The sequence below is a fragment of the Eurosta solidaginis genome, chromosome 3 (genome assembly GCF_040869045.1).
Source record: "Eurosta solidaginis isolate ZX-2024a chromosome 3, ASM4086904v1, whole genome shotgun sequence".
Lineage (NCBI taxonomy): Eukaryota > Metazoa > Arthropoda > Insecta > Diptera > Tephritidae > Eurosta > Eurosta solidaginis.
In genome coordinates this window covers 255,203,226-255,215,885 of record NC_090321.1, presented here as the reverse complement: position 1 = coordinate 255,215,885, position 12,660 = coordinate 255,203,226, and the positions used below count along the sequence as shown (strand labels likewise).

Genomic DNA, 12,660 nt, shown 5'->3' with positions numbered 1-12,660 from the left:
AAAACTTATGTATGAAGTGAAGAAGCGTCCACCATTTTGGGATTTAGCACTTAAAAAACAGTGTCAGAAACTATATAGAACAGCTTTAAGAAGAAATTTTGATGGAGCTAGATTTGCTAAGTAAGTATAAAAAACTATCAATGTCGAAATCGGACAATAACCATGCCCACTTTTTATGTATATAACATTATGGAAAACAGCAAAAACGTAAAAATCAGTAAGTGATGTATATAGCCAAATTTCATGTGCGGGTTGAAACACGAATGCCTAATTAAAATTTTTTTTTAATTCTCAAAATGAGGCATGACACCGCCCATTTCTGACAATAATTTTTTCAAATACTAGTCAAAAACATTGTGAATTCATACAAGTGGCGAATTTTTGAAAAAAATGTTCACAATAGTAAACAGCCTCGATCACCTGTTCAATCGTTGTTCGATTACTAAAATCATTTGCTCAATAGTGTTTTTCAAAAATTTTTTTAGACTACTGGTATATTGCATTATTTACATATTTCAAAATGTTTGACTAACTGGCTGCTCACATTTTATCTATTAACTAGATTTTAGAAATGAATATTAATGTGTAGTCTGATTCTCTGTATACACATTTTAAAGAAAAGCTGAATTGAAACACAAATAGGGAATTCATGGCATTTCAATTTAATAATCGCGAGCAAAAAACAAACATTTCTTCCATTCTCTGGCCATTCGCGACAGCCATTCTCCCTGTCAGCTATTATTTGACAGGTAGGTAGGTATGGCAATGGAGGAATAGAAAGATTTTTCATACAAATTCACAATGGTCATAAATCAGAAACGGCTTTACTTATCATCAGAAATTTCGGTAAACTGGTTGCTCTTGTCATAGGGAAAAATGAACGAAATCGGTAAAGGGCCACGCCAACTTTTATATAAAAGGTTTCAAAAGTATTCCTAGGCGAATATAATTGCCGGCATTTTTGCGATTAACAATTTCATATCAAAATGGAAAAAAGAGAAAACACAGTAAACAAGAAAGAAGGTACTGACTTTATTGCAGCTACTTACATTTTATGTTTACATTCCAAACTTAGTATGACAATGATACCAGTTAAGAGTGGTACTGATTTATGCCCTTTAGTTTAAAATAGCATTAAGTTAAATTTTGTAAGTATTGTTATATATTTGTACGTATATGCCATGACCTTTTGATGTTTAATGTATATTTGTTGTTGCAAAAAAATAGATCACCCCTGAGGATGCTAGGAAGCCTAGCGAAACGTAGGGTCGAAAAAGTGGACTTTATGTAACTTGCACTTTAAAACAAATTGGTCAGAAAGCCTAATTTCAATCAAATTACAAAATTTAGTTGTTTTTTTTTTCAGGGGCTTGGTTACTAGTCTAGATATTTAACATCTTAAATTTTTTTTGTTTTTTGTAGAAAATGATATTAAAAATAAATGACAGAATCTAAGAGACACCTATACATCGCACCTAAAAAGGGATGGTCAACATGGAAGTATATTATGCAAATATCTTTCTTAAGGGGTGTCATGACAAAAGAAGATCAATTTTGTGTAGGCCATGGCGGAACGATACAAGGTGGCAACATGGTGACATACCTACAAACATAAATACTTTGTTTTTGTAAATTCGATAGACAAATGTCAAAATCGTAGTGCGCGGAAGTTGATGTATCAAATTAAATAAAAAAGTTTATAATCAGCTGTCCCATGCTGCCACCTTGTATCATTCCGCTATGGTGTAGGCGATGCAAAGCCTTCTCAACCCTTGAAATTATGACGACCTAAACGACCACGAATTCAGTGCGCACTCATCTCCAGAGCACAGTGTGTACTAGGGTTGCCAGATTTTTATTTCGGGTTCCCGGGACAAACCTCAAATTTGAGCCATATTCCCGGGATTTTTAAAAATTTCCCGGGACATTTGATAAATAAGAAACACCTATATATTTGTATGGGTTGCTTATTTCGGCGAAATAATTTTCAGATAGAATTAAACTTTTTAAACTAATATATTTATAACAAATATTTTTATGAAGAAGGCTAATAATTAACACGTTTACTGTGTTTAATGCGAATTCAATATTCTATGGATTCATTTTGCTAACCTAATTTTAAAACACATACTTCCCCATGCAAAATGAATATTATGTGGATATGTCAAACATTGACAATATTTAGAACCACAGTAGGGATGAATTCTTCTTCTTTACAGAGTTGCATGCAATATGCTAATGACCTGAATACAATCGAAGCCGCAAATATGGACATGTTTCGTAGCAGGTTATAATTTATTAATTTTGATATTGTGAAAATGCCGGGACATAGCATTTCCCGACGGTACACTTTACAATTTGTGAAAAATACGGGATGTCCCGGCCAATACGGGACATTTGGCAACACTAGTGTGTACAATGAAACTCTACCAGCGAAAAAAGTAAAACGACAGTTGCCAGAAAGGAAAAAAGGAGGTTAACATAAGAAATTTGAATTGGTCGAAGAAGAGAAACCTTTAAAACATTCTTCTAAAAATAAATGGATGGAGATTATCGTTTTCTTCCTATAATAAATGAAAGGACAAATATGCAAAAATTTGAATTTAGCGCACAAATGAGCAACGTGACTGTAAATATAATGCGCTCAAAACTTACTGTAAACGATGATGTTAGTTTGGCTGACACGAGTAATTCTGGTTTTAATCATGAAGCGAAACGGGAATCAATGAACAGAGGCTAAGTGCTACATATAAATATAAATTGATTTAAGTTTAATAACAATTACAGCCATACAAAATTAAATATACTTACTTTACATACACGGCGGAGTTAGAATTTTTATTTGAACGGGGGGTTTTACATAGAGAGAAGCGTACATCTATACTGGGTTTTCGGTTATAAAAAGATAGAAGATAATAAAAAGACCGATAAGAAGACGATGCGTATATGCTTGACGTTCCAATCCATCAGTTGCATATTTTAACTGCAAATTTTTTAAGATTATGTGTTAGTCTTACATATAATCAAGGCGAATCCGTACTGGGTGGTGGCAAAGCAAATTCAACCAATTCGCCGTGCAGAAGAATGTCAAGTCAAAAGAAAATTTTCATTGATTCCGATTAACTGACATGTTGTACAAGGTGTTGTATGGAAAATAGAGGTTACGATGTCGTCTCGAACACAGGCGTGCATTCCGAGACCCGAGAAATCGAAAACTCGGCTTCTCGCGAGATTCTCGATCTCGAAATACTCGTAAATCGCGCGAGCTTCTCGACATTCAACTTAGTCGCTGTTTTGACAGTATTTACACTCTTTTTTTTTACTTTTTTTTGTTGATTAAATTGCCTTTCCAACGATACTTCACTCAAAACATTTATAAATATAATTTTGTTCTTAAAATTCTAATTTTTTATCGAGAACTCGGGTTATCGCGAGGTTCTCCAACCTCGAAGTACTAGTATTGCTCGCGAGTTTCTCGATATTCAATTAAGTTGCTGCTGGCAGTACTCTACGCATTTCGCTGTTTTTTAATTGTGGTATTGTGGAATTTTTCGTTTGTGCTCCAGAATAAATCGTAAGCCCTATATAAAACAACGACTGCATCGATTAAACAGAATTTCGAGAAGCTCGCGAGCTTTACGAGTATTTCGAGATTCGAGAACCTCACGAGAAGGCGAGTCTTGGGAGAAATCGCAAGCTCCAATCGAAAATAATCAAGAAGAAGTAATCAGCTGTTGGCATAACAACAGCTGGAACTGAATTCATACAATACAGTGACTGTTATCTCTGGTATTTAATTGATTGTGTTTTCACAGGGAAGTTGCTCAAGAAATAATAAGACAATCGTTATTTCCTTGCGAAACGAGAGCTCACCCTAAATTTTTTCTAAAAAATCTTGAGAACAAGGTAGCAAAAAGCGTATGATTTTTTTTTTTGAGCGGTGAACATTATCTACTTGACAAACGAAATTTCTCTCGATTGGATTTTATATGGGCCTTCCGCCTTTCTTTTGATGTGCACGCTACGATTTAACCTGGAAACAGATTTTCTAGAAAACTTCAAATAGTTGCCAAGAGGACGGAGTTTTTTCATAACATAAGACTGGGCACTTAATTGCAGTTTTCAGCTTGGTCTTGGTGAAACCAATTCTAGCAACACTGAACACATTCAGTCTATTTAGTGATGGTAGAGGATAAATCAAAACAAAAGGATAATCAAATAAAACCACATTGAAATGGTATATGAAGCAACTCATCACAAAATTTGGATGGTAGTTTTTGACACACTCTGTTATACAGATTTTATGCCAGTTTATGTGATATAATGGAAAGGCATTTGACAGAAACTGGCCATTGACTATTCTGAAGCAGTTTTTGAGACCTGTCAATGACGCGTAAGACTTAATGCAATTTCATAGATTTTCTTACGTTATAATTATGGACACTCTAGGTTAAATCAAATAAAACATAAGGGAGAAAATATTTCCCGAAAATTATACACCCTAATATATGCATATACGCATATGTACATACATATATGTGTACATGCACAATATTCTGTGTTTGCACGAGTGCTACAACCCTACAACAAATCGTTTCGCCTAAAAAAGTTCCATGAGCGAATTCAACATGTTTTATGAACTCATTCAAACAACGTTCACACAAGGCGAAGTTTGCTGTGTCTATATTGTAGCATTTTGGCTAGTGAAGCGTTGTGATACGGTTTTTCTTCTTTCAGTAGTGTTTCTGTGTTCTAGTAAAATGGACAAGGGAAAACTTATAGACGAAGTGAAGAAACGTCGACCTTTGTGGGATTTGGAAAATAAAAGAAAAGTTGATAAAAATCTTATTATACAGCTGTGGGAAGAAATTTCTGTGGAATTAGATTGGCCAAGTAAGTATAATTTTTGTTTAATAATATTTTGTATTGAAACAATAACATTAGAAGCCGGTTATCTATATATGTATAAATAAATATTAGGGTGATCCCTAGGTTAGATGAAAATTTTTTGTTGACTCACAGGGTCAGCGTCACATTGTATCACGGACGCAATACAGTATAGTCGCTCACAAATTAGAACCTTTAGTAACTAGAATTTCCAGAAATTAAAATCAACTTTTTCAATACATTACATGATCTGAAATTAGAATAGAAAATTCTAATTTCTGAGCGTATTTCGTTTTTTTTTTGTTTTTGTTGCAAAATAGACATGAAAAGGGGAATCCCCAATTTATTTATGTTACGCTCGGTAGTCGTTGGATTTTCGTCGCGGTTCTGTACAGTTTTTGGGTGAAATTCGATACCCGTGCACGTGTTTTGGAATTGTTTGTTTAAAAGTAAAAGTTATTCGCTGAAATGCCAAATAAACGTAAGAAAAATACTTTATCCTTGTAAACCAAAGTTCAGATATTGGAAAAGTTTGACAAAGGTGTTCAAGGGAAGCGGTTAGCCCTAGAATTTGATGTGGCGCCATCTGCAATCAGATATATCAAATCGAATAAATCATCAATTTTAAACGCTGTTTCTTATACCTATCATGATGCTAACAAAAAATCATTGTACATCGCTGAATATTAGTTATTAAGTTTTTGATTCATTTTTGGCTTTTTTAATGTATTTCTGTTTATCTTTGATGTATTGTTAATGAAAAAATATATTTATTGTAATTGGAGTTTTTGGTTTTTGTATCTTTTTTGATTTAGCGTATATATACATATATGTATATTTAATAAAAAAAACGTGATATGTATTGCCCTGGATTGTTACCTTATGTTTTGTCGTTTTTATGAACAAAATTGAATAATAACAATTTCATTGTAGTTTTTTTTTTTAATGCAAATTGACTTAATTTTTAAGTTTTTATACAAATAAAAAGCGTTCAGGAATTAGAATTTTTCAGAAATTAGAATCAGCCTAAAAACAAAGTGGTTCTAATTTGTGAGCGTCTACAGTAGGCAGTAAATCACGAAAAGGCTTATTTCCACAGAAACATCAAAAAAGGGTTTTTGTGTAAATTTTAGTAAGCTCGAAATTTGCATAAGCTAAAATAATTAAATAAATATAAGACGTGATATGCTCCCTAGGAGATTTTAGGCCAAGCTTCCGTTTTGATTTGCGTCGGGCCCCATTTTAATTTTCCCAAAAATTTGTGGGACTGGACTTATATGCTTTATGCCGACTGCGAACTGCATCTGCAAAGTAGACGAATATTCGCTGAAAAGCTTTTCATGGCAGAAATTTCTTCGCAGTGTTGGCAAAACACTGCCGTGGGGCGACGCCACTTAGAAGAATTTGTGCTGCTGTATAGTAGTGGAAAAATCGTCGTCAATGTAATCAGGCCCTGTAACATTTGGATAATCAATGGCAACGGGGCAAAATAAAAATATAAGCCGCGATATACCTCAGAGGAAATTTATTCCTAGATTTTCTTCGTGATCCTTTTTGATTTATTCTTACTAATTGGGGGGTTGGGAATTAAATGTTTTGTGTCGACTCTGAACAACCAAACCACTACCGAAGGGCGCTTCTTCTTTATATTTCAGCTAAAATTCAGCTCCAATCGAAACTTGAATCCTAAAATTGAGCATGTTATACCTTCTTGGTGAAAACAAAACTCTTTAATAAAGGTAGAGTTGATCATTCATCTCCCCCTAAGCTCGCAGTTAATATCTTTAAAATCATCTAATATGACACCTTTTTTGTACACCTTTTTTCTTATAGCTGATGATATTAAAAAGAAATGGGCGAACTTAAGGCATACCTACCGCATTGCACTTAAAAAGCAGTGGATAACGTGGAAGTATCTTGATCAAATGTCTTTCTTACCGGAAGGCCAGGTAGCAGATCCACTTTCTAAAAAGAGGTCTCAGTTCAATGAAAGTATTGAAGCAACAACTACATTTACCGAAAATTTTGAAGAAAATAACGAACTTGATGAATTTAGTGAGTGGTTATCTCCGGAGAATAGTGAATGTAATGATCCTCCACCAGCGAAGAAGAGAAGACAACAGCCTTTGCATAAGAACGTCGAGCGGGTCGAAGGAAATTCGACTCAAGAAAATATATCCGAAGACAAAAAGAAAGCGAATCATCATTTTCTTTTGAGTTTTCTTCCAATAATGAATGAAATGACAGATATTCAAAGATTAGAATTTCGTGCACAAATGAGCAACTTAACTTTGAAAATAATGCGACCGAAATCCCGTGTAAACGATGAGTTTATTTACGATGAGGCGAGCAGTTCCTGTTTTAATCGTGAAGAAAATGTGGACACATCGAATGAGTTCTAAGTTACTTTAATCCTGAGTTAACGAAAGTTATATTTTTACTTTTAACTTAATTCTTGTTTGATATGAATACTATGCTTAATAAATTTAAAATGCCTACTTTATACTATTATGATGATTTTTTTACTTTCTGATGGGTTTTTCGTGCATTTGTTTCCAGGTTGGTTTTTCGCATTTGCAAAGAAGGAGAATATTTTCACAAATTAACTTTTATAACTTAAGATCGTGCTTAGGACCACGGACCGGACCAAACTACATGCATTCGTGGGAGAAGGAGGGCAATAACATCGAGGAGCCTTTGGCATCAGACAAACGATATTTTTACGTAGAATGTGAGGAGTGCTTGCATGAATATAGAAAAGTTCTTTGCTTTTCTTAATTTTTTCAGGAGTGACTTTGGGTTAACCCTAACGTCATGCAAAAGCCACCCCATTGGTTGAAAAAAAATTCTTCGATTTGTCTGCACTGACTTTGTTAAGCGCAAAATCATGCAGGCTTCGGCAATTAAAAACGAAACTCCTTTGCTTTTCTTCGATTTTTCTGTACTGGCTTCTAACTATCAATCAAAAGCCAATTGATTTTTAGTTGCCCCTAGATTCATGCAGCAATCGATCAGTACTTCGATTTTATGGTCTGAATTTAAGTTAACCCAAAAACAATGTCGTCCAAAAATCAACCTACTTACTCTTTTTTGACGATGTAATAGTGAACTTAACAATTCTCTCTTGTCTGTGGCAATTCCCACGTCAAATGAAAAACATTTTAACCCGTTTTTACTTGAACATTTTAAATACAACGAAATCAAATATTGCACATCCATTTTAGGAGCGCTGAATGAATCGGCGCATGCATTGCGCTCATCAAAGTAGAACGGCAACTGTCGTTAACATTCGACAAGTCAGTGTTTGACCTTTCGGGGCTAGTAGCCGGATGCTATTTCGGATACCTTTACACACTTCTGCTGATGTGCTATAGCAGTTGTCCCCTACTATGGTCGTAGGACCAATAGACAGAGCAAACAGTTTCGAGTTGTTGTAACTGCAGATATATGCCTGAAAGATTAAGAGGAATATTACGGATATGGGCAGTGTTCGATGTTAATAAATCTGGTGCTCACCGACACGGCAACAATCTTTTTTGGCACCTGAAAACTGCGGGCCTGTGGATTTCAGTAGCCTCTTACGATCAGCATCTCGGGGATTATCGAGCTGTTTTATCCGTCAACCTTTGAACCCAAATTCTAATAAATTTACTTTCGAATCGAGTTGTGCTGTGCAAACAGCTGGAGCGTGTCGAAAAGTTTTCCATACTCCCCGCTTACGGCATGAAAGGGTCCACAAACTTCTCGAATAACTCTGCCTCTAATATTCCAAAATGCATGTATGCATTTTCTTCGTCGAATAACAATTTAACTTCATTTCATTACAAGGTTTCAGTAATTGGCAAAAGTGATTCTACGTTACAACTCTTACTGAAATTATCCTCACTTATAACTCTGGTCTCAACGAGAAGAAGTCCAGATAATCTTTACTTATTAATACTGTAATGAATTTGCTGCAAATCCTCTTATTCGCAACCTTCTACTAACGTTCGTATCGCTAAACTATTGAATAAATAATTCCAATATTTAATAATGCAAAATGGCCTTTATTAAAGTACTTCACACCCAATAGCTTACTTCAATGAAACTGATTGTCGCGCCTCTACTGTTGCGGCCTTTTATACTCATTGATTTCTCGTTTGCATACTTCTAGGCTCTTCCAAAATTTACTTAGTTACTGCTATATAAGTATAACTACAGATGCACGTGTATAGCTTCTCATATGCGCGTGTATTTGTGAGCGACACTTCCACAATTATAATTGCATACATTTGGGAGCATCTCAGATAAGATTTCTGCATGTGTTTGTGCGTCTCTTCTCGGCTGCGTGTACGTACATATGTGTAGCCATAATGATTGATCTATTGATGTGCATACAAGTCACTGCTTAGCATCGCTTAGAGAGGACAGTACCCCTTAGTGTTGCTAATATTCGTAACAATACAGTTTGCAGTTTTAGCAACTGATTTGTGCACGAGCCAAAATAATTAGTCAGTCCACCAGGGGTTAATGCACTTGTTTACAATATTTTTAAGTAAGAATTATTATAAAAAGAAATTATTTCAGTTTTCAATCCTACCTTGTTTAGTTTACCTTGATAGTCTGTAAATAAATACTTGGCGCGATTTACCTTTGAAAAGATTTATGCCGAGCTTCTCCTCCAATACTCGTCGTACTCGTTTTAATTTTCCCCACGAATTTGCGCGACGGGACCCATATGTTTTATGTCGACTCTGGATGGCATCTGTAGATACAAGACAGATGAATTTTCACTGCAAGCCTTTAATGGCAGACACTAGGAGTGTTTGCTAAATCACCGCCGAGGGCGCTTAGAAAAACTTTCTTCTAAATGAAAAAACGTTTTTCCGAATTTCGAGTTGGACTCAGGACCTTCGATTTGATCATTTTAAATTATTGTCTTATGAAATATATATTTTTTTAAATACAACTATTGTGAACACTACAATGAGTTGAATGTAGTATTTAAATAAATTAGCAAAAAAAGGCATTGAAAAATCTAAATTTATGCAACCGTCAATTTTTTGCTGATAGCTACCATTTTCATACTCAGCTGAGCAGAGCTCACAGAGTATATTAATTTTGTTCGCATAACGGTACCCCGTAACGGCATAAACTAATCGAGATAGATATAGACTGCTATATATCAAAATGATCTGGGCGAAAAAAGAAATCCATTTAGCCATGTCCGTCCGTCCGTCTGTCCGTAAACACGATAGCTTGAGTAAATTTAATGAAATTGGTATGTAAGGTCCTGGGCACTCACCTCAGATCGCTATTTAAAATGAACGAAATCGGGCTATAACCACGCGCACTTTTCGATATCGAAAATTTCGAAAAACAGAAAAAGTGCGATAATTCATTACCAAAGACGGATAAAGCGATGAAGCTTCGTAGGTGGGTTGACCTCATGACGCAGAATAGAAAATTAGTAAAATTTTGGACAATGGGCGTGGCACCGCCCCTTTTAATATAAGGTAATTTAAAAGTTTTGCAAGCTGTAATTTGGAGATATCATTATGAAATTTGGCAGGAACATTACTCCTATTACTATATGTGTTTTCAATAAAAATTAGCAAAATCGGATGACGAATTTTTTTTAAGTCAAATTTTAACAAAAAATTTAATATCTTTACAGTATATAAGCAAGTTATGTCAACATTCAACTCCAGTAATGATATGGTGCAACAAAATACAAAAATAAAAGAAAATTTCAAAATGGGCGTGGCTCCGTCCTTTTTCATTTAATTTGTCTAGAATACTTTTAATGCCATAAGTCGAACAAAAATTTACCAAACCTTGTGAAATTTAGTAAGGGCATAGATTCTATGACGATAATTTTTTTCTGTGAAAATGGACGAAATCGGTTGAAGCCACGCACAGTTTTTATACACAGTCGACCGTCTGTTCTTCCGCTCGGCCGTTAACACGATATGTTGAGCAAAAATCGATACATCTTTACTAAACTTAGTTCACGTACTTATCTGTACTCACTTTATCTTGGTATTAAAAATGGGCGAAATCCGACTATGACCACGCCCACTTTTTTGGTATCGAAAATTTCGAAAAATAAAAAAATAAAATGCCATAATTTTATACCAAATACGAAAAAAGGAAACATGGTGATTGGATTGGTTTTTTGACGCAAAATATAACTTTAGGAAAAACTTTGTAAAATGGGTGTGACTCCTACCATATTAATTAGATGAAAATGAAAAAGTTCTGCAGGGCGAAAAGCCCATGAAATCATGGCAGGAATACTGTTCGTTGTATTACATATATAAATAGAGGTTTTGCGCTCCATTTATGAGGAAACAGCCAGTCAGGTATGGATGGATGGAGTGCTTTCAGACCCGTTTACTGTTAATCACGGTGTACGGCAAGGTTGTTTGCTGAGTCCAACTCTGTTCTCATTATACATCAACGATTTAAGTGGCAGTCTCTCCGGCGGTGTAAAGGTTGCTGACACAACAGTAAAAGTACTTATGTACGCCGACAATATCGTCCTTTAGCTGAATCTGCCACTGTCTTACAGAAAATTATAAATGAGCTTTACGTGTATAGTACGTAGTAGGGTTTGAGAGTTAACCTGACCAAATCTAAAATATTAGTGTTCAGGGAATGTAGCAGGTGTCCTTTTTTTCGTTGGTCTTATGGTAGCGAGTTTATTGCGATTGTAAATGACTACAAGTATCTGGGAGTTCTCCTGAATTACAAACTATCCTTTACGAAGCACCTCGAGGCAAAACTAGCTGAGGTTAAAACAGCGATAAATGGTACCTGGTCAAAATACGCAAATATCCTTCGCATTTGTTTCTCAAATAAGATGAAAATCTTCAAGGGAGCATGTACATAGGTCCATTATGTTTTATGGAGTGCAAGTCTGGGGTGTTGATAAGTTTGAATGCGTAGAGAAAATTCTTCGCTTCTTTTTAAAAAAGTAAATTTTTTTACCAGCTAATACACCAAACTATATGGTACACCTTGAATCAGGTTTATCGTCGTTATTCAGTCACACCTTACGCATTCACATGCTTTATATTGTGCGCTGTTTAAGTTTGCCGGCAAATAGACTGCCCCGAGTTGTAGCAGAGGAGACAGTGAGATAACGTGGAGAAACGTTTATGAAAGTGTCGACATGGTGCCTCTCTCTGACTTTTTTTCCACATCGCTTAATTTGAGCATACCAATTTTACTAGAGAAATTGATTCAAAAAGAGTTTGCAGACTATGCCGATAGTTCTTTTCGGTCGTCACATGATCTTTACTCCGACCTGCTCCATATGTACTCTACCTATTTTAACGATGAGTATTCTGCATACGCCATAAGTCTGATTTTCCGAGCAAGGGGTGGCTTGCTAAATCTTCATGCTCGATCTTTTAAAAATGTGTTTTCCAAAAACTGTTCTATGTGCAATTTATGTGTTGGTGAAGACACCTATCACTTCATTGGGATATGTCCTATATATAAAGATATACATTTGAATTGTTTTGGTGAGAAAGTTTTAGATCTGCAGAAGGTGGTAAATATCCTTAAGGGTTATAACTATAATTCACTCTTCGTTTATATAAGAAATTGATTTAAGTATAGAGAACTTATTGTCAACGAATTTTCATAAAAGAGTTTTTAGTTATAAGTGATATTAAGACACACAACATTTATTGTTATTGTCTGGAATCTTTACTTATTTTTATATATTTATAGTTTAATTCATTTTGCTTTACTTTTATAATTCTAATTGAAAGAAAATAAATA

The 12,660-nt window shown here is 34.9% G+C and overlaps 2 protein-coding genes across 7 annotated transcripts in view; both read left to right on the top strand.

The window, feature by feature from the left end:
- tou (toutatis) overlaps positions 1–12,660 on the top strand; it is a 252,314-nt gene that overhangs the window by 15,287 nt on the left and 224,367 nt on the right. The window lies entirely within an intron of this gene.
- On the top strand, positions 4,728–7,398 carry LOC137247091 (uncharacterized). The gene is made up of 2 exons (XM_067778156.1): positions 4,728–4,893; positions 6,721–7,398. The coding sequence occupies exons 1-2, from the start codon at positions 4,761–4,763 to the stop codon at positions 7,287–7,289; spliced, it is 702 nt and encodes a 233-aa protein (XP_067634257.1). The 5' UTR covers positions 4,728–4,760; the 3' UTR covers positions 7,290–7,398.

What these genes read in the sequence shown, in the direction of transcription:
- LOC137247091 (XM_067778156.1), top strand. Translation starts at nt 4,761, where the DNA reads ATGGACAAGGGAAAACTTATAGACGAAGTGAAGAAACGTCGACCTTTG. An exon ending in TGTGGAATTAGATTGGCCAA is followed by an intron (nt 4,894 to 6,720) that starts GTAAGTATAATT and finishes TTTTTCTTATAG; the next exon opens with CTGATGATATTAAAAAGAAA.